This window comes from Melampsora larici-populina, assembly GCF_000204055.1.
Source record: "Melampsora larici-populina 98AG31 unplaced genomic scaffold MELLAscaffold_6, whole genome shotgun sequence".
Taxonomy (NCBI): domain Eukaryota; kingdom Fungi; phylum Basidiomycota; class Pucciniomycetes; order Pucciniales; family Melampsoraceae; genus Melampsora; species Melampsora laricis-populina.
In genome coordinates this window covers 48,353-67,921 of record NW_006768770.1, presented here as the reverse complement: position 1 = coordinate 67,921, position 19,569 = coordinate 48,353, and the positions used below count along the sequence as shown (strand labels likewise).

The window sequence follows — 19,569 nt, the reverse complement described above, 5'->3', positions numbered from 1 at the left end:
GTCAAGCTCGTTACTCGGAGCACCGGAGCCGAAGGAGTTAAAGCCGGTGTTGGCAGATACATTAGGAAATTGAAAGTTGGGTGTCGGGAAACCGAGTTGTTGGTTTCCATTGTTGCCAGCGCCCATCGAGCTGACCTGAACACTGTGACGACGACCGTGTCCTTTTGGATTACCTGAGGCAAGACCATTGCCGATGGAATGAGCCAAGCTGCTGGTGTTAGATGGCGGCGGGAGATTGGCGGTGTCCATTCCGAATCGACCCATTCCACCGAGTCCGACATTATTACCCATACCACCTCCGGCAGCAGTGCCAACTTGGACACTCTGGCCACGTCGATGGGCAGGCTGAGCGCGCATCGAAGGGACTGGTCCGCTTTGAAGATCGCCGAAGCGGTTCATGAGCGACTCTTGCTGCTGGCGAAGTAGCTCGAGTTGTTGTTGGATCTGAAGAGACTCGGATAAAGGAGACATGACATCCAGATTGCCGAAACGAGGTGGTGCGTTATGTTGGGCTTGAGCTTGAGTAGCTTGCAAGGCAGCCTGCATTTGAGCAACTTGTAGAGCTTGCTGTTGTACAGTAGCTTGGAGATCGGTGAGACCTCCAAGAGGATTGGGACCAACGCCAAAGCCATTCAGAAAGTTGAGCTGTTGCTGTTGCTGTTGAGCGAGCTGCTGTATGAACTGATTATTCGACGCCCCACCTTGCATCGAGAATAGGCGTGGGTTGAGACCGGCTACTCCAGCAAGGGCTGACATCTCATCAGGCATATCATTCATAAATCCACCTGGGAAGCTATTAGCCCCGTTAGGTACCTGAGCATTGAACCTTTCAGTATTGAAGTGAAGCTGATCGGGAGTCGGGGTGATCAATACTTCGGCATCGACATCGCTCTAAGTGATTGATCGGAGTGAGATTGGAATGGGAGAGGTGAAGGGTACGAAAAAAGGAAAACGCGCAACGTACGATCGAGCTAAGAGCGCCAGGTTGGAATCCACCGGCATTGGGATTCAAAGTACTCTTGGAAGAAGGTGGACCAGACTTGTCGTTTTTCCGTTGACCGCCACCTTGGAAGCGAGATTTTGGAGCGTGCATACTACCAGACAAGGAGTCCTGATGGTTATTGGAACCAGTGGAGCCTACAGAATACAGAACAACAATAGGTCAGCATATCACGACATTTCGAAGGGACAGGAACAAAGGTCAAGTACCAGCATCAGAAGTCCGTCGAGGCGGATTAGAGTCAGATGGTCTACGCTGTCCAGAGGCAGCACCCCCGCGTTGAGCACTTCCGCGGCGGGGTTGTTGCGCACGGTTCGCATTTGGTTGATCGGTGAGGTCGTCAGCACTAGGCCTGCGAGTAGCACCGGTTGGATTGGTAGTGTTCGACTTTTTGTTATTATCGGTTCGACTTTGCGGGCGAGAGTTAGGACGGCTGCCGTTACTGGTGTTAGAATTGGTTTTACGGCCCAAACGATTAGATTGAGCGCCTGAAGCATTGTTTGATTGATCGGTGTGATCGGCCATGATGGGTTTTTTGAAACTAGGAGTTTAGAGTTGCTGGTTTGAGCTGAGACGAGTCAGAGGTGATCTGAGTGGAGTGATGAAACGTGGAATGGAGTGATCGAATGAAACGAAGGACTGGATAAGGTGATATCCAGCTAGAGATGAATAAACCTAAAAATGATTACCATCAAAAACGATCGATAGTCAAATCAAAAGTCAGTGAGATTGAATTAGAAAAACCAAGTTGTAAATCAAGAATGAAGGTTTGATAAGAAAAGAGAAAAGGCAGACCAGTGATAGGATAAGAGTTGATGGTGAAAGAGAAGGTCAGGATGGAGGATGGATGGAGGATGACGTATTCGATTGAAATTGAAATTTAGTCAAAATCAAAAGGTTAAAAATTCAAACTTAATTTCTAGGTGATTTCTCTTAAACAAATCTGGAGTATGTTAAGGTCTTATAAAACTTTTGAGGGCCAAGGACGGCTGGATAAATGTGAAAAAAGGCTGATCGAGGTTGATTTGAAATTTATGCGAAAATTTAAAATATTGGTAAGCCCTCTAGCAAGACGAAATGTTTATGTATATTCAATTGGTGAGATTTGGTCAAGTGGATGGTCATCCGTCCGAGGATAATTCTAATCGTGTGGGTACGTCTGGGTTCACCTCAAAGAAAATCTTATACTCAACAAAGTCCCACGCTCGCTCCTCGCGAGTAGAAAGATGAAGGGAAGCTATCAAGGAAAAATCAAATCAAAATGAGGCCGTCAAATGGTGCAATTTACTCTGCACTGCCAGCTCAGAGTTTCGATTGTGGCTCTGCCATCGATCACTCCGTCATATTTAGCAGGCAGCCACTTCTTCTGATCGTACAGATTCATATGGAGTGAATTCAACCGTTGCACAAGTATTCATATGACAACTCGGCTTTCAATCGAGTCCAACAAGCGATGCGGTGTGTGATGGTGTTGTGTGTGTGTGGCTGATCATCTTACTGAGGCATGAGGCTATTTGTGCAATACAAATCATCCTTCTTGCCTATTCTAGTCATACCATCAGCATTCGAGCTATACGAGCCAAGCCTTGATTTGCTTTGGCAAGTAAACCCAAAAAGGTGATCACCGTAACAACCGTTTAGACTTTTAGAGGTCATTCGGGGGTGAATCAAATAGCCCTGGCACAGTTGGCACGCCCGACTCACCCCATAGCGTACAAACGCAACTTTCCCCACATCCAGACATGGGAGAAAAGGATACACATGACCAAAGAAAGACTGCAAAGGAAAGAAAACAGCTCTAGGAAAGATTTATAAATGATGAGCCAACACTTACGAGCTTTCTGGTGTGTCAATGTTTGAAATGTTGATTGATTGAATCTGATTGAATCCAATGTAGCCTGACAGAGAGCGTAGCAACTTCAGCATCCGAGTTTCAAAAACCATATTTAGAAGTTGGAACTGTACTTTAAAAAGAAAACTTTGACACAGATATTCGATAGTAAGAATTGAGGAAAGTAGATTGGCCAAGTGGGAATGTTTAAAGGTCTCTTTTGTAAGAAGGGTGATTTTGCTTTCAGGAGCGCTCAGTTGATTATATAAGGTACAATAGAAGATAAGTGGGCAGTAGTGCAGTACTTGCGGATAACGGACACTATGAGGAACGCAAGAAGAGAATTAGTCGTATCCACACTAATTCCAGTAATCGTGGATCTGATTTGGATGGAGAGTAAGAAGATGAGACGAGGCAACAACTTTCGTCAAATCTATAACAGTCTGGCTGGTAAGTGATCTGATGATGAGGCCGATTACACGACGATAAGAAGAAGATGGTGTTCGAGTGCTTAAGCAGTTGTGAAGTTTGCAAAAAAAAAGTGAATGATGTCTGTCAAAGAAGAGTGTGATGGGCAATTCGCGTTCAAGTTCTTCAGCCTGAACATTACCTTCATATTTAAGAACACCAACCCTTCTCGTTTCTCCCTCCTTGATCTCACTAAATCCCTCGACCTTATTCTCCGATTCCCGAATCAGATCGTGACCACACATGTCATTGAAGTCGGTCTCCAAACCCTAGCTGTGAGTCATGTTGACTTTTGACCGGAGCTTTGCAACTCATTTCATCCATGACTATATCTCCCGGTGACAGTCGCCACTAACGTCGATCACGAATTGAGTCTCGGACGGCGATCATCCATTGTCTCGGTCGTGGTCATGATTGGGCACTATGGTTCTCAACAGCGTTTGCCAGGTTGCGAGGTCAGCACTGGCAAGCAGAAACCGCTTGCTCCTTGTCCACACGTTCTTATGCCAAGCTTTGACCTGCGCGTATTGTGCATTTAGTAAAACACAAAAGAGGAGCTACAATGATAATCTCGCGTCCTCTTCGGTGTAACGTGTGCATCAAACCTCGAACATCAGTAGATATGAGTCGGCTGGCGCGGGACTCAATTTCAAATCCTGCAGCACATGCCGCAAGATTTTCATCGCCACTGGCGCATATCATTACCGAGCAGAAAGTACAAAGCTGATGATGATTGAGTGAGTTGATGCTGGGTCACATTGTTAATCCACCATACTGGCATTCCCTTTCCTTGAAAGAGAAACTTTTGAGAGATGTCTGTTTTGTGATGATGTTGTGTTTGTGGTATTGCTTTCCCCTAGTTGTGGGCATGTTTGATTAGTTCACTTCCGCATTCCTGCATTTAGCTTGAGGATCAGAATTGTGATAATGAAAGTCATCAAATTCCTGCTCGGGATCTTTTTCTTGAACCCTGCTATACTTGATTGGTACTTCTTCAAAAGTTTCCCCGGCTTGTTAAAACAAATTTGTACAAAATTCTTTGACTCGAATACACCCAAGCATGGACATCTTTTGGATTTGTGGTAGCTACAACTTTGTCATATCACGCATCAAGTCGGTGTAAACTTAAACAAGCTTCGAGCACACTTTTTTGTAAGATTTTGATACAGCAAAGTCTTCAACGAAAATAATCTGGCTCTTTGCTCGACAACTTCCCTCTTACTATGGTCTTAGAACGTGAGTATTCTCTCTTTTAGCTGAGACTGACACACCAGTAAGTAATGTTATGAAAGTCTTCCCGGCCTGCTCAAGTGGACATCGAAAAGTCCCAAAGATAAGGAAGACTGAGTCAGATGCGGACATTGAATGTGTCTTTTCCCTCAAAACTTATCTTTTCGAGAGTTTGAAAGTTGTTTTGATCAGGAAGCGGATGATTTATTTTGCACAACCACTTTTTGCCCCTCCAAAATTTGAATCCGTGGGGAGCAGAGATGATTTGTAACCCCAGTTGGATTTCCTTATCTTCAGGACTTCAGAATCACACTAGAAAGACATCGCACAGACTGGCCAGTAGCCTTGTTTCGGATCATACACATGTTACAATTTTAACAAAGTGCACTGGTGACCGAAGCTCGGACCCCATAGTTGCCGCCCAGGCTTCAGAGCCGCTTATTATTTTTGAGTACAAGTTTCAACAACGGCAGGATCATGCTTGCTTGTAGGGCCATATGACTAGGGAGAGATCTTGAATGATAATGCAAGTCACCGGATGTCAACATTCGGGGCAGATGGCCTATATATGGAACACAGGTTGCAAGAACTTCCTTTTAGCGAGAGCAAATCATAAGAATTGTCGAGGACGGAGTATCTCCATTATGGATCTGGTCACAATGACTACTGTTGAACCATAGACACTGCATGTGGTGTTGCGGTATGCTAATGACACCAGTCTAACTACCTATAAAGGAGGATGACTCCGAACCCACGTTGTGGAATGTTCGAAGAATTTTAATAATCTTGCACCATAATTCTGAGCGATCGAAATTTTACTTCAAGACGTTACAAACTTCTCGATTCATTTACTAAATACTCAATCAAGTTCAGCTGGCTACTGCTCTATCATCCTTACTGAAAATATTGTAACTCTTTGTAACAGAGTATACACCGATTTTTCTTCTTGCACAACACTTCCCTCCATCACATCAGACATCTACTGTCCAATTAATCTCTCTTTTTTCAAAGCCAAGTTTTGACCCTACTTGCGCAGTTTATCAGTTCACACCATAAATTCTGTCACCTATCATTGTCCCATCTCGACATTTCTTCACCATGAAATCATTGCTCTCGCGGAAGTTGATTGGCTTTGCTTTGATGCTTTCCATGGGCTCGGTCAAGACCCAGGACAGCTTCCTCACACTCATAGCGGGAACATATACATGTGATCATGGTTACACTATAGCCACGGTGGATGGCTTGACTGGTAAGCACTCATTGAGCTCTGATGTGTTCGATTCAATCATTGCCCTAGCTCCTTCTGTGCGACCCTAACTCTGAAAAATGTACGTAGGATGTCGCGTGGGTAATCCACAGGCTTCAACTGGGGAAGACTATTACGGCTGTAGACCTGATTCCTGTACAACGGAGAATTCGAAGGCTGATAAGAGTCAATCTTGTAAGTTGATATGATCTTTCGCCTCGTCACTCCATACACACCATGAAATCGACACATCGAATTGATTTGTGAATTCTTCAATAGCCTTCGCAAACCATTTTTTTATGGTAGATTGTGCACTGATTCTCCCCGACGGATCATTGGATCCTACTGGTCAGCGCATTGGGAGTGCTGCAGAACCATTGTTTCCATACGACACCAGATTGATGCCACCAAAGGAACAGGGCAAGCCAAGCGATACATGGCGTGGGTTTCTACGATTGCAACACTTTATCTTTCGTTGAAGAAGGCTGATCAGCGCATTCCTGTTTGTTGATCTATCTCAGTACTTAAACAAATCATCTTGACCGCAGGCCAACCTGGTCAGATATCAACACGAAAAATGGAATATGTGTGTCCTGTCCTGGGCGACAATGCCAAAAATGGGATCGTCAGTGAGTCAGGATTTTGTCTAATACACAGTCTGCTTTAAAGCGCTAATGACCGTTGAAAAATCAATCAAAATCTGAACGCACTTTCAAAGCGTGTACCATGTGTGGTTTTCGCGGGGTCTCTAGTTTTAATTGAAGTGACTCCTTTTGGAGCGCTAGACTAAACGTGTAGTTGTGAACCTTACCCAGCAGTACCAATGACGCGCCTAGTTTTTAGATTTCGGGCCTTTGATGTTACAAAATTTACCCAGTGGTAGCATTCCAAAACCAAGGTTTCCTCATGGGTGTAATATATCTTGTAAAACTTAGAATAAAGACAATAATTGTAATAACATGTAATTAATACTGTTGCCTTCAATGATTGCTTTATATTGGTCTGGGGTTGAATCTTTGAGATTTAATGCACAAAGGACATCATACTCGGATGAAGGACTTACAAGGGAGTATTGGAGATTCTTCAAGATCTGCATGGTCTGTAACGGACCAGATCATTGTCCAAGATCACAAATTCTTGAATGCTTGCCTTGTGCACATCTTCAACACCAGTCACTGATGATTGCAGCTATTGACAGATATAAAGATAGTTTGAAACCAGGATATCCTTGTAATATACGTGTGATGCTTTTTTTACCAGCCTCATCGACAAAAATCATTGGCTCGGTTGTTTACCCTTGGTACAAATTGCCTGAACCCAATTCCTACTTTTCTATTACATACAGGAAACAGGTTTAAGAGCAAAATATCTATTTTGTCTCAAAGATTTGAGAGTTTATTTCGAGGAACCTTTTTTATCATTGTTTCCTCTCATAATTCCTTCTTCACTATAAGCGACGATCATCTTAATGTGGTCAAGGTACAGCAAACTGCTTTAATTTGAATCAGGAATCTCCATTACCATTGAAGTTATTTCACTCAATTTTCACTGATTCAGAAGTTATACCTTCATGATCTACAAGTTATTTCCTATCAATTTCAATTACTCATATCCGATTGTTACTCTTAAGAAATCCTTACATTCATTAGATCTCTTGGACTTGCCTCGAACATGCTGAGATCCAAGTTGCATTGGCCTTCCCAATCAAGATACACTAAAGCTTGTTCAAAATTCCTCACACATCAAACTATTTGTGGTACTCACACGGTTGAGACATGTCATGTCGAAGATCTGCTCACTAGAGGACACTTTTTGTGTCACTACTTATAAAATTGTTTTGATGAGCTGTCTCCTGGTCTTAGAAATTCGCGGTTTTTGAAACCAGTTCACTAATTTAAAGTACTTAACACATATGCGTGGTACTGTTTTAATATCCTACGCTCTAATGCAAAGGAACCAATGAAAATAAGTCATACCTCACAATCGACACAGTGATTGCTGACAAATGATTGTGGATGTAGAGCTCGACGCGCATCTAGCATTCTTCCAGCAATCTCATCATCCTTACTAACGTCCATCATGTTTCGGGACTTGCATACCAAAAGAGTGGTGATGAATCAATCATCTGATTTCGAAAGTTCACTGATTTCTTCTTTCGATAGACCGTCCAATCGACGTAGTAAATACTCAACCTAAGAAAAAAGACAAGAAAACAGTAAGTGTCATTCATCTCATATGATGAACAGCTTAAGGATGCACGAGTAGTAACACGTACCTCTACATGTCGGGTAAGTGGTATCACCCACTCACGGTACATCTTTACCACCACTTCTACATTCACTTTGTTTGCCTCACGATAATCGATTGGCTTTCCAGCCGGATCTACTTCTTGACCATACATCCTTGCCTTCACTTCGAGTCGACGAATCAATGCATCTTCCACATGTTGTACGGTGATCAATTTTTCAAGCTCAGTTGTGTTGGAAGATAAAATATGATGAACGAATCTTGAAGGGTGATCTCGAAATTTTCGCTCGGCAACAAATTTTCCTGTAAGAGTTCAGAGTTTGACGTATTGGAGTTATGAATCAGGAAACCCATTCTAGAAGATATGAACGAAACATAAATCGAACTAGGTTGATGGAATTTGCTCAAAAATCGTGACTGACCATAATGTATACGTCTTGAGACTGCTTGCAAAACTTCGACATCTCGAACAGCTGAACTTCCATAATGACCATCATCAGATGGACGACCTTCTTTATTTGTCAAAGGTTTTACAATCTGATCAATATAAAATCCTTTGATTTGATCATTAATATTGACAGTATTAGGATATAAAAAATCTGGTTGATCTAGTTTAGGTAAGATTGATCCAGGTAATTCTTTAATTGATGTAAATGGATATTCATCTGGAGACTCATATCGTCTAACTTTTGCTAATTTGTAAAATTCATGGAACGTGAGGGAAATTGATGAGTATGAAGAAGCAAAACAAAAACAATCAAATGGGTTTTACTGCTTACCATGTATAGTCTCAGTTTGACGCAATATCCAACCTAGAAATGAAGTTTCTTTATCGGCATGTAATTCAATAAACTTATCAGAGTTTTCATAAATGACTTGATTATGAGCAAATTGAGCTCTTTCAATTAAAACTAAGAACCGTATGATTTTTCAAAACATTTTAAGAAAGAGGATTCCATATCATTCAGTTATCTTTTTCTACCGAGATCTATTGCTTTTGGATTTCACTCACGAAAGATGATTGTATCTTCAAGTCTCATTAATGTTTGTCGAATGTTATCGAGATTGGTTGGATCATTTCTTGAGGATAATGGCGCTTCGGCTTGCATCTTTTGATAGATACTGACGGGAACTTGACTTGAATGTTGATAATCTGGTTGGCTTGTTCTTGGTTTGCCTCTTGCCTGAATTGGCAGATTGGAAGATATGATCGATGTCTTCTTTTTAGAATTTCCTCTCAAACTCAGCCTACATACAATTTCACTCTCTATAAGTCTAAAACACGACATCTGTAATGTAGCTTTATATCCGATCAGCATATTTTCTTTGCAAATCAAAACTTTTCCTCATCGGGCTTCAAGATATCATTCACCTTGCAATCTCAGTTTTGTATATAATCCAATCTCAATATCAAGATTCATAAAACCTTCAAATGATGTGAGTCATGAATTTTAGCCAATCTCTTGATCAGTCAACTCGAAACTCATTGAAAATATTCTTTAACCTTATCACACGAAGCTATCTCTTAGATTATGGAGCAGGAAATGTACGCTCCTTAGCAAATTCAATTCAAAGCCTTGGTTTCGAATACAAATGGGTTACTTCACCAGATGATATCACAAAAGCGACGGTATGAAACCAATCATGATTAAACTTTAAATTATAATGATCACTTACCATTCGATCTTTGGGTTTTTCGTGACGGCTCAGAAACTGATTTTCCCAGGTGTGGGCGCCTTTGGTCCAGCAATGAAAGCGCTTCGTGCAAAAGGTTTCGCAGAACCTTTGAAACAGTATATTGCTTCTGGAAAACCTTATATGGGTATTTGCATTGGAATGCAGGTATGGAGAATTTGAACCCATCCACTTTTATATTCTTCATTCTTTGGATTCGACTTTTTTTGGTCTCCCTATTCAGTTTGCATACCGAGTCCGAGATGGATTTTGATTGACATACTTCACTTGACCCCATTCTTCACGTCGCGTTTGGTTTAGGCTCTCTGTCTCTCATCTGCTGAAAACCCTGATGTTCCCGGTCTTGGAGTTATTCCAGCTAACGTTAGCATGTTTTCATCTGCCACCAAAGCTGTACCACATATCGGATGGAACAGTGCTATTTCAATCTCACCTCAATCAAATCACTCTCATCAATCAACCACACTGGATTCAGCTGTTTACTTTGTACATTCATATCGAGTTTCTTACACAACCGAATTAGATGCTTGGGCAAATACTCTAACACGTTATGGTGATGAAGTATTTGTGAGTAGCTTTCGACGTGGTAATATCTTTGCTACCCAATTTCACCCGGAAAAATCTGGAGCTGTGGGTCTTGAGATCTTACGACAATGGTTATCAGAACCGAGTACGCCTCAAGTATTGGAAGTCGGTTTGGAATCTCGAACAACTATCGATCCTGAAGCTCTCACTGCTCAAACTGGTCTCATGAAACGTATTATCGCTTGTCTGGATGTACGAGCAAATGACGATGGTGACTTGGTGGTCACTAAGGGTGATCAGTACGACGTTCGGGAGTCAACCACAAACCCAACTTCAAATGGAATAACAACGAATTCGAAAGGAGAAGTGCGTAATTTGGGTAAACCTGTTGAGCTTGCTCGTCGATACTATGTTGAAGGTGCCGATGAGATTACATTCCTCAACATCACATCCTTTCGAGCTTGTCCACTTCATGATCAACCTATGCTCAGTGTCTTACAGAAAGCTGCAGAGACGGTCTTTGTTCCATTCTGTGTTGGAGGTGGAATAAGGGACACGTTCGATCCTGATGGTACCAAGCGAACTGCTCTTGAAGTGGCTACTGAATACTTTAGAGCTGGTGCTGATAAAGTTAGTATTGGAGGAGATGCTGTTTTGGCTGTTGAGAAACTTTTGGCTGGCGAATCGATTGGAGAAACATCTATCGAAGCTATCTCGAAAGTCTATGGAAGTCAAGCTGTAGTGGTTTCTATTGATCCTAAACGCATTTACGTTTCTCGACCTGAAGAGGTCCCGATTGAACATCAGTCTAGCGTGGTTGATCTGACAGCTCCATTATCACCTACGGATTCGACTAATGGTGATTGCATCGAGGTTCCGACCGGTTTAGGGCCTAACGGCGAGAAGTTCTGTTGGTATCAATGTACCGTCAAGGGTGGAAGAGAACTACGACCGGTAGATGTCGTACAACTTGCAACGGGTGTGATGGCCTTAGGAGCGGGTGAAATCCTTTTGAATTCGATTGATCAAGATGGATGTAAAGCAGGATTTGATCTTCGACTGATTCGACTTGTGAAACAACATGTATCTATACCGGTGATTGCAAGCTCAGGTGCAGGAAGAGTTGAACATTTTCAACAAGTTTTCAACGTTACAGGAGCTGAAGCAGGTTTAGCAGCTGGGATCTTTCATCGTAATGAAGTGAGCTTGTCTAGTGTTAAAGAACATCTTAGTAAATCAAACACTTTGGTAAGATCAACTAGCTTGATCATACCAAGTTGATAGATCTTATCTTTTGAGTAAGTATACCCAGTTTTAATGCAAGTTGCTAGAATAAGTATATAGAAATCTCAATGTAAAAATAATCATTCACTTTTTTTTCATCTTGCATAAATATTGGTTGCCATTTTGATTTTTAAAAATGATATTACTCTCCTATCTTCTGGAAAGAGACAACAAGCAGGTATTGGGTAATACACTTTCCTATCAAGAGAGGTCCAAAGGGATCCTTTGGTGCGCCTCTGTATCCAGGCTCCCGATGGTAGAATGCCAATGCAGACTTGTGAGGCTACGTCTCACCTGGTGTTGGAGAGCTTGTATTCCTACCTCCATTGTTGTTCATGTATGATCATTGGCTTCAACTACTTGAATCTTTTGAGATGAATATTGAATTCCTCTGGCATATTACTAACAATCTACTTTACATTTGTTCACATATCTTTGGTGGTTATCAAGCTTCATCTTTCTTTCAATGTCTTGCGTGTTCATTGACTAAACATCTCTACATACATTTTTGAAACTCAGGTCAAGTATGATGGTTTTGTTTGATTTCATTAATGTGACTATCATGACACCATTATAATTTCATAACCATTTGGTTTGATCAAAGTTCTCATTAATGTGGTTAGGATGATGAAAAAAGCAGACTCACAATCTGAATCCTTCAAAAGATCACACTTTGAATGAGATATCAAACCTCTCCCTTCTTCCAAAAAGGCAAGAATTCAGAGTAGCTAATCTTGCGTCTGGTGTTAAGAAATGGGAAACATATGCAAACATTCACTTGCAATTCATCATTAAATAAAAGGCTCAACCATGCATCATAACTCAATGGACTTGAATATGAAATGTAGTTTTTCCTCAGGAAAGAAGATTGGGCCTGAAGAGGCCTCATGATTCATGAAGCACTGAATTACATACACACCAGTAGTAGTACACTTGTAATTTAAAAGGTGACGCTGAATGACAGGTCATGTGACATACAGATAACTAGGTGACATCTGATCCAGCGAGTATTCATGAAATGGATTGACTTTGAAGTTTCGATCTACTCTGAATTAGAAAACGACTTCAGACCTGATCAACAACAAATCCACATCGACTTTCAAAACCCACCATCAATCTCAAGTCTTCCAAGAATTTCATTCAAAATGTTAGTCATGCATCGATCGATTTGAATTTCTTAAATCGAATCACAAACACTTAATCTTTTTCACTTTTTCTCATCTCATCTTCTTGAATCTTTAGGTCTTCCGAACTTTGCCCTGTCTATGCGCCTTTCTTTGGAGCCATGGTGATCTTACACTTTTTGTTTCCTTTCCAAAGATTTTCACATTCGATGACTGATTGAAGAGTTTCTGAATCCTAGGGATGCACTGCCGCCATCGTTTTCACGTGTATTGGTGCATCATATGGTACTTCGAAATCTGGTGTAGGTATTAGTGCTATGGGTGTTCTTCGGCCTGATCTGGTAAGCTTTTAGATCTGCAGTTCGTGCTTGTTGATTGAGATTCTGATGGGTTGATGTGATTGGTTTGATGGTAGATGATGAAATGTATCGTGCCTGTTGTTATGGCTGGTATTATTGCTGTAAGTCTCTTTGTGATGATGCTTAGCATGATCATTATCGATGAGTTGACTTGACTAACTGACGACTTTTCTCATGATGCTAATCCATCCAGATCTGTAAGTTTGTTTTTTCGTCGTTTTTTCTGATATCCTTTTGGTTTCTAATCTGATCTGTTTGGATTCGGTTTCAGATGGACTGGTGGTCTCGGTCTTGATCTCTGGATCACTTCAATCTCCCATGCCACTCTACCAAGGATTTGTTCAATTAGGAGCAGGTTTGTCGGTCGGATTGGCTGGTCTTTCAGCTGGCTTCGCTATTGGAATTGTGGGTGATGCTGGTGTAAGAGGTACAGCTCAACAACCACGATTATTTGTGGGGTAAGAATCATGAACCCTAAATCTTGTGGTTTGACTTTTTTTTCTCATTGAAAACTTCTTTTGGTGCTTTTCTTTTAGAATGGTTTTGGTTTTGATTTTTGCTGAAGTCTTGGGTCTCTATGGGCTTATTGTGGCTCTGATTCTAAACACTCGTGGATCCCAACATCCTCCAGTAAGTCTTTTAAATCTCATCATCATCATCTCCTCGAAAGATACTGATCTGTTCATTCATTTTCCAAAGTGCTGAGCTCTACAATCACACGAGTCGAGTTTTCATCATCCTCGTTCTCGAATCTTTTTAGATTATTAAAATGCGAATAGATTGAGAGTATTAAATGGAACAAGCTTCTTGAAAGTCAATTTGATGGGTTTCATTTTTTATTTGATAAAGTTTGGGGGATATGATTCTACCATCCAAGAAGCTTTTGTGTGAGCTATACGCAGATGATCGATTCTTTTTGTTTTGTTTTGTTTTGTTTTGCTATCTTTTTTTCTCTCTCTATCTCCATTTCTCTAACTAAACTATGCCAACTTGAACGCGCTATTTTCTCATGAAGACTTTTGGTTATGATTTATCTGCTCGAGGATGAAGGTCTCCTTCCATAGACAGATTGTCTAGTGATAGAATTCACTCAAGAGTGTTAATTAAAGATCTATGAAGTCCTCTTTTAATTTAGCATCTATTGAACAGTCAAAGACTAGTAAACCAAGGTGGCGACAAACTGAGATTGCTCTACTAAGCGTAATGTCAATATCATCTCCAACTTTAAGACAGTTGAAGTGTACAATTGGTAATTCATTGGAAGTGATATTCTTTATAAAATCAATCTGGTTTATTTACCAATTTAAGTTTAACACCAAATCCCATTTTTGATAGACTTGTTTAAATGAATTGCTCAACTTTATAGATTCAATTGGGTTCTTCTATGTATGGATGATTTAAGTTTTGATGAATTTCTAGAGAATATGAGATAGTTTGAAAAGGTAATCTTGAATGAAGAACATGAGGAGGTAGATTCTCAGAAAGAAGTTGTTCATCTTAAGGGGAATCAATTATCAGATGAATGAACAAGTTAATCAAACTGAGAAAGAGTTGGATGATCAAGTACAGAGTGTCAGAGAGAGAGAATGACGGGTTTAAGTATAATCGGTTTCGAATTTAACTCTTCACTTTGTACACAAAACCATCTTGATAACTTCAAGTCATCATCGATCCTTATCTACTTCTTCTTTTCAAACTTCCACAAAAATGTCATTTAAAACTCAAGTTGAATGGCAAGAAGGACCCAATCAAACTTCATTTTATACAAAACGATGGTCTCCTTCAAATCAAATCACTACAATTGCTAAACTAATCTTTATTCATGGGTATGTTAATACTAAAAACTATGATCTTCAATTGAACACCAAATCACAAAAACTCATTTATCTATCAATGATTCTCTTGTCATTAGATTTATGGAACATATTTCTAGGTATGATCATGTTTATAGTAGATATGCAGAAGCTGGAATCGAAGTCTTTGCATTCGATCAACGTGTATGTCTTTTCCACCCCCAACTCAATTCCATTCAATCTTTCAAAACCTGATACATCTTGGTCTTTACTTTTTGAAAACATAAGGGGTTTGGTGAAACTGCTGCTAAAACTAAGACTCAAGGACAAACTTCTTGGCCTGAAGCTTTAAGAGATGTGGATTATTTTATTGAAAAAGAAGCTAGATTGGTTTCTACCAAAGTTTTTCTTATGGGTCATAGTATGGTAAGGTTTCTTTGATCATCTGAAAAAAAAACCTATCACCAAAGTGATTTATTTAAGACTGATGACGTTTTGATCTTCTGGAACGGTTGGATTGGTATTATAATAAGGGAGGAGGTTTGACTTATGCTTATTTTACTAGAGACGTTCCTTTGCCTTCTAGTGCTTTGATTACTGGTGGAACGATCTTGTCGAGTCCTTTGATACAACAAGCTCCTGGTGTTGCTGCTCCGGGAATGTTTGTTCGGATCGGTAGCTTTGTGGGAGCTGTTTTACCTAAGTTGACTTTAAAGGTTTGTACACATTCACTCACTTTAGCATCTTACAATACCTTTTTGTTGATGTTGATTGGGGTTCGACTTCTTTGGGATTTTGGTACTGATTAGGTCGGAGTGGCATCAAAGGTAAGTGAACGGAATCGTTCGAAACTAGATGATGATCAACAAGTTTGACTACTTTTCTCACACTTTTGATTATGTGATCGATTGGTAGGATATATGTAGAGACCCAGTGATCCAAGAAGAATATGCAAACGATCCACTCTGTGCACCAATAGGTACCGTAAGTTGACCCATTCAAGTTGATGGATCATTCTTCGGTAGTAGTCTTACGGATGGTTTCGGTTCAGTTTAAAGGGATTGCCGATATGATTCTTGGTGGTCAAGGGTTACTTGATCATGATTATGTTAGGTTTCCTGAATCCTTGCCGATCTTGGCTGTTCATGGTACAGGTGATAAAGTAAGAAAGTTCTGGTCTTTTTGGTTAACTAAAATCAAATCAAATCAATCTTTTTTTGGATCTCAGAATTGATGGGTGGTTTTTGGATTGGTTTGGATTGTAGGTTACTTCCTGTAAAGCTACTGAAGAGTTAATGGAGAAAACAAATGCAAAAGACAAAACTTTCAAGGTAAGTTTTTCCTTTTTTTATTAAAACTTTGTATCATTAATTTTGATGATTTTAATCTTTTTTTTTGTTTTTTTTTCTTGCCTTGTAGACTTTTGAAGGGTATTATCATGAGATGCATAATGAACCTGGAAATGATAAGATTATTTTCATGGATTATATTATTGATTGGATTAAATCACATGTTTGATTTTGTTCTGTTTTCTGGCATGGTTCTTTTGGTTTGTTGTTTTTGATAGGTTTGAATTGAGAGAAAGTAATAGGTTCTTCCTATATATATATACGTGTGTGTGTAGTAGTCTTTTATCATATTTTGACTGGTTTGATTTTTTTTCAAGTACAGGCAATGTAATTTGTATCCAGCAATGATTGTGGTTTTGAATGTTTTTGGTTGTTGAATAAACAAAATGTTGAGGTTTTCATCAAAAGGATTGATTTTTTTTTGAGATATTTGGAAGTTGGAACAGATGCAGAGCTTGGGAAGCGGATTAGGTGAATATGTCATGATGATCAGAACTCCTTTGATAAATCTCTTGATCAAAGAATGATTAAGGTAAATTGAGTTAATATTTAAATGGTAAGGAAGAAATATCTTTGTGACATTGGTAAGATAGATGAAAGATGTTAATGGGATCTGTGGAATGGATCTTTGATATGATCATAGGAATCAACAATTTCAGCAGGTTACCTTATTTACCTAATCTTTTCAACAGATAGATTTCTGAGGCTCAGAGTGAGGCTTGAGACCCATTCATTTGGAGGCTGTGCAAACATTCAATGTTCGCTTTAACATTCAGTGGTACAGCCCGGTCCATGAGATTTTTAGCTTAGACCAAGAGGGCACATAGAGTGGAAAACCACAGGCGTTGGGAGTTGAAAATCAAAGCTTATCGACAAGGTTATTGTTCAGTCAGGAAGTCATGTTCAAAAGAGACATTGACTAAATTTCCACCAAGCAATTCCTACAGATTGCCTTATCAAGGGGATACATTCAAAAGGAAGAAGATGACTTCTTATCAGATATATACATGTGATTTGAGCAGATTACAATAAAGAATTTGATGAGTTAACTTGATTGAATGATTACAAAGAAAGAATCGGAAATTCATTTTTTAACATCCGTTTGATTATCATTGACGACTTCATCTGAAAGATCATAACCTGGAACTTCTTCTGAAGTTGAAGTTGTAGTTTTAGGTTGATTTGATTTCTTAAGTGGTTCAAAGACTGGATGACCGGCTTTTTCTTCTGCAATCCTTTTGGCTTCTGCATGAACATCTAAAACTTGTTTAGAGGTTTTTGTATAGAATTCTCGAACTTTTGAACCTTGGGATGAAGATAAAGCTTTTTCATAGTATTGACGTCCCATTGAAAAGAGTGAACCTAATTTATTGGTGGCACCTGTTTGGTTATTAACAGCTTGGGCTTTGGTGGTGACTTGTGCTGATGCTTGTGTTGATTTTTCTTGAATCTAATTTGATTTAATTGAATTACACAAAGGGTTAGAAATTTTAAGCTTCAGTATAGGTGTTTTGAAGAAAAATAAAGAGACGACTGACTTTAAACTTTGTGTCAATCTTTTTGAAATAGTCTAAAAACTTGTTGGAAATCCCATGTTGTTGATCCAGAGCAATAGCTTTAGCGATCGCTTGATCACCTAACACATATCTTCATAAGTATAAAAATTAAATAAATGTGAGAAATGTAAGCCTCAGGCTCAAGACAAGTAAAAAGAATCGAATTGAAGAAGTGATGTGACTGTACCCATGTGCAAGATATTCGGCTGCGATCGCTGAACGCGGTTTATCCTCTTGTTTAACTTCATCACCTTCAGCACTAACAGGTCGAACAGGGTTCGGACTGGAGTCTTCTGCACTAGTAGCCGACTCAGTACCAGTGACGGTGATGGTAGTCGAATCTAAAGTGCCACCATTGAGCATCAAGGAGGTTTTAGCAGCTGAAGCTTTTTCGAATACGATCGTGGCTGTCTTTTCATGACGAGTGATGGATTTGATCTTGCCACAAAATGAAAAGAATTGATCTACAAGTGAAAAGGTGATGAGAATGAGGATGAGCTTTGGATTGTATGATCGAAAGATAAGTTGATAAGAATCATTTACCTAGACTTTCTTCAGTGGTACTTGGACCCAGACCTGAGACTTGAATGGTACAATCGGATGAATCAGACATGTTTGATGATTGATTTGAGTAAGGTGAAGGAAGTGAATATGAAGATTATAAGAATGTGAAGATTAAAGTTGAAGTGATGGTTTTGGAAAGATTTCTTGATTTATAGTCAAATCCGGATCACTTCATGACACGTGAAATCGGTGACGACATCAAACTTACATTGGGGCGGTGTCATCTCAGAATAGCACCGCCTGCACCGCCACTTCACACTTAGAATTGCCTGCCAGCCTGTCAGTGTCGATCATCTTGATCATCTTCAGTAAGGGTACTCAAAGCAAAGTATGTAGCGCTACATACTTTTCGCTACATACTTTTTTTGGCGGGGACAAAGAAAAAAAATATACTTTTGGCCTCGCCTTCCCCGCCAAAAAAAGTATATAGCAAAAAGTATGTACACGTACATACTTACTTTGAGTACCCTTAGTGTTCACGAACAAATGCCCTCCGAAGAGTCGGATTCAAATGAAGTTCATCATATCTTACAAATCGTAAACCTTTCAGTGAATCATAACAAACACTTTCTTTCGGTTCTATGGCACAATTCTAATTCTTCAATCACTCAATCAACGCCTGAATCGATCCGCTGCAAAAAGCGCAGGCGGGGCGACAGCGGGGCGGTCCGCCCCGCTGTCGCTGCAAAAATTTCATGTATCGGGGCCTGGCGATCCGCCTGTGATACCCTCTCGTGGGCTGTCATGTAGTGGACTGCGTATGTAGCTGAGCGACTGCCAAGACCGCCCCGCGACACCGCCTCAAAGCGATATGCAGCGGTGACCCTAACACGATCAGATTAATCTTTTCATCTCGCCAACAACACACCTCGTGACCTGTTCGACAATCCGATTAGCTTTTGATTCGACTTATATTCCGATTAGGTTATTCCATCCGATCCATTCGATTCCAATCAATGACGCCATTGTAAACAACACCGGCCTGATACCATCTGATACGGCTGGATATTGAATATTTGGGTAAGTTCTTTTTAAAACTTCGATTGATATCAAACAAAATCAAATAGTAACCTTGCTGATTGCGTCGAATGCCCTTTAGATAACAATATCGGTGCGGCATTTTGGGGGTCTTGACCTACGTCACGAGATTTCTATGGCCTTTGTCGCCACCTCTGCCAGCTGGACGCCTATATAATCAGCTACGTGCCGTCTATGTTTTTCATTTTCCTCTTTCTCCTCAGGCCAATAATATGATAAACACTCGAATATATTTGATTGATTGATACTAACACATCATT

At 40.1% G+C, this 19,569-nt stretch overlaps 6 protein-coding genes across 6 annotated transcripts; 4 read left to right on the top strand and 2 right to left on the bottom strand.

Annotated features, from left to right (window-relative positions):
- Nucleotides 1-5,627: 5,627 nt before the first annotated feature.
- Nucleotides 5,628-6,537, top strand: MELLADRAFT_124216 (uncharacterized protein; the record flags this gene model as incomplete). The annotated part of the gene is made up of 5 exons (XM_007406645.1): nucleotides 5,628-5,778; nucleotides 5,866-5,970; nucleotides 6,055-6,216; nucleotides 6,297-6,404; nucleotides 6,494-6,537. 5 exons carry the CDS (start codon nucleotides 5,628-5,630, stop codon nucleotides 6,535-6,537), a joined length of 570 nt encoding a protein of 189 aa, XP_007406707.1.
- A 1,077-nt stretch (nucleotides 6,538-7,614) lies between these two features.
- On the bottom strand, nucleotides 7,615-9,199 carry MELLADRAFT_74217 (uncharacterized protein; the record flags this gene model as incomplete). The annotated part of the gene is made up of 5 exons (XM_007406264.1): nucleotides 7,615-7,967; nucleotides 8,051-8,325; nucleotides 8,445-8,714; nucleotides 8,802-8,933; nucleotides 9,035-9,199. The coding sequence occupies 5 exons, from the start codon at nucleotides 9,129-9,131 to the stop codon at nucleotides 7,893-7,895; spliced, it is 849 nt and encodes a 282-aa protein (XP_007406326.1).
- A 195-nt stretch (nucleotides 9,200-9,394) lies between these two features.
- On the top strand, nucleotides 9,395-11,687 carry MELLADRAFT_76906 (uncharacterized protein; the record flags this gene model as incomplete). The annotated part of the gene is made up of 4 exons (XM_007406646.1): nucleotides 9,395-9,459; nucleotides 9,541-9,652; nucleotides 9,733-9,864; nucleotides 10,018-11,687. 4 exons carry the CDS (start codon nucleotides 9,455-9,457, stop codon nucleotides 11,521-11,523), a joined length of 1,755 nt encoding a protein of 584 aa, XP_007406708.1.
- Nucleotides 11,688-12,593: 906 nt separating this feature from the next.
- MELLADRAFT_123918 (vacuolar ATP synthase proteolipid subunit) lies at nucleotides 12,594-14,145 on the top strand (the record flags this gene model as incomplete). The annotated part of the gene is made up of 7 exons (XM_007406647.1): nucleotides 12,594-12,673; nucleotides 12,769-12,814; nucleotides 12,890-12,991; nucleotides 13,066-13,110; nucleotides 13,259-13,467; nucleotides 13,546-13,639; nucleotides 13,709-14,145. Coding segments are annotated over 7 exons (504 nt in total).
- A 501-nt stretch (nucleotides 14,146-14,646) lies between these two features.
- Nucleotides 14,647-16,577, top strand: MELLADRAFT_76904 (acylglycerol lipase; the record flags this gene model as incomplete). Its single annotated transcript, XM_007406648.1, has 9 exons — nucleotides 14,647-14,835; nucleotides 14,922-15,006; nucleotides 15,091-15,228; nucleotides 15,336-15,518; nucleotides 15,612-15,629; nucleotides 15,718-15,786; nucleotides 15,854-15,964; nucleotides 16,068-16,133; nucleotides 16,222-16,577. The coding sequence occupies 9 exons, from the start codon at nucleotides 14,717-14,719 to the stop codon at nucleotides 16,318-16,320; spliced, it is 888 nt and encodes a 295-aa protein (XP_007406710.1).
- Nucleotides 16,578-17,235: 658 nt separating this feature from the next.
- Nucleotides 17,236-18,320, bottom strand: MELLADRAFT_33922 (uncharacterized protein; the record flags this gene model as incomplete). The annotated part of the gene is made up of 4 exons (XM_007406263.1): nucleotides 17,236-17,594; nucleotides 17,683-17,798; nucleotides 17,895-18,171; nucleotides 18,251-18,320. 4 exons carry the CDS (start codon nucleotides 18,318-18,320, stop codon nucleotides 17,236-17,238), a joined length of 822 nt encoding a protein of 273 aa, XP_007406325.1.
- Nucleotides 18,321-19,569: the final 1,249 nt, after the last annotated feature.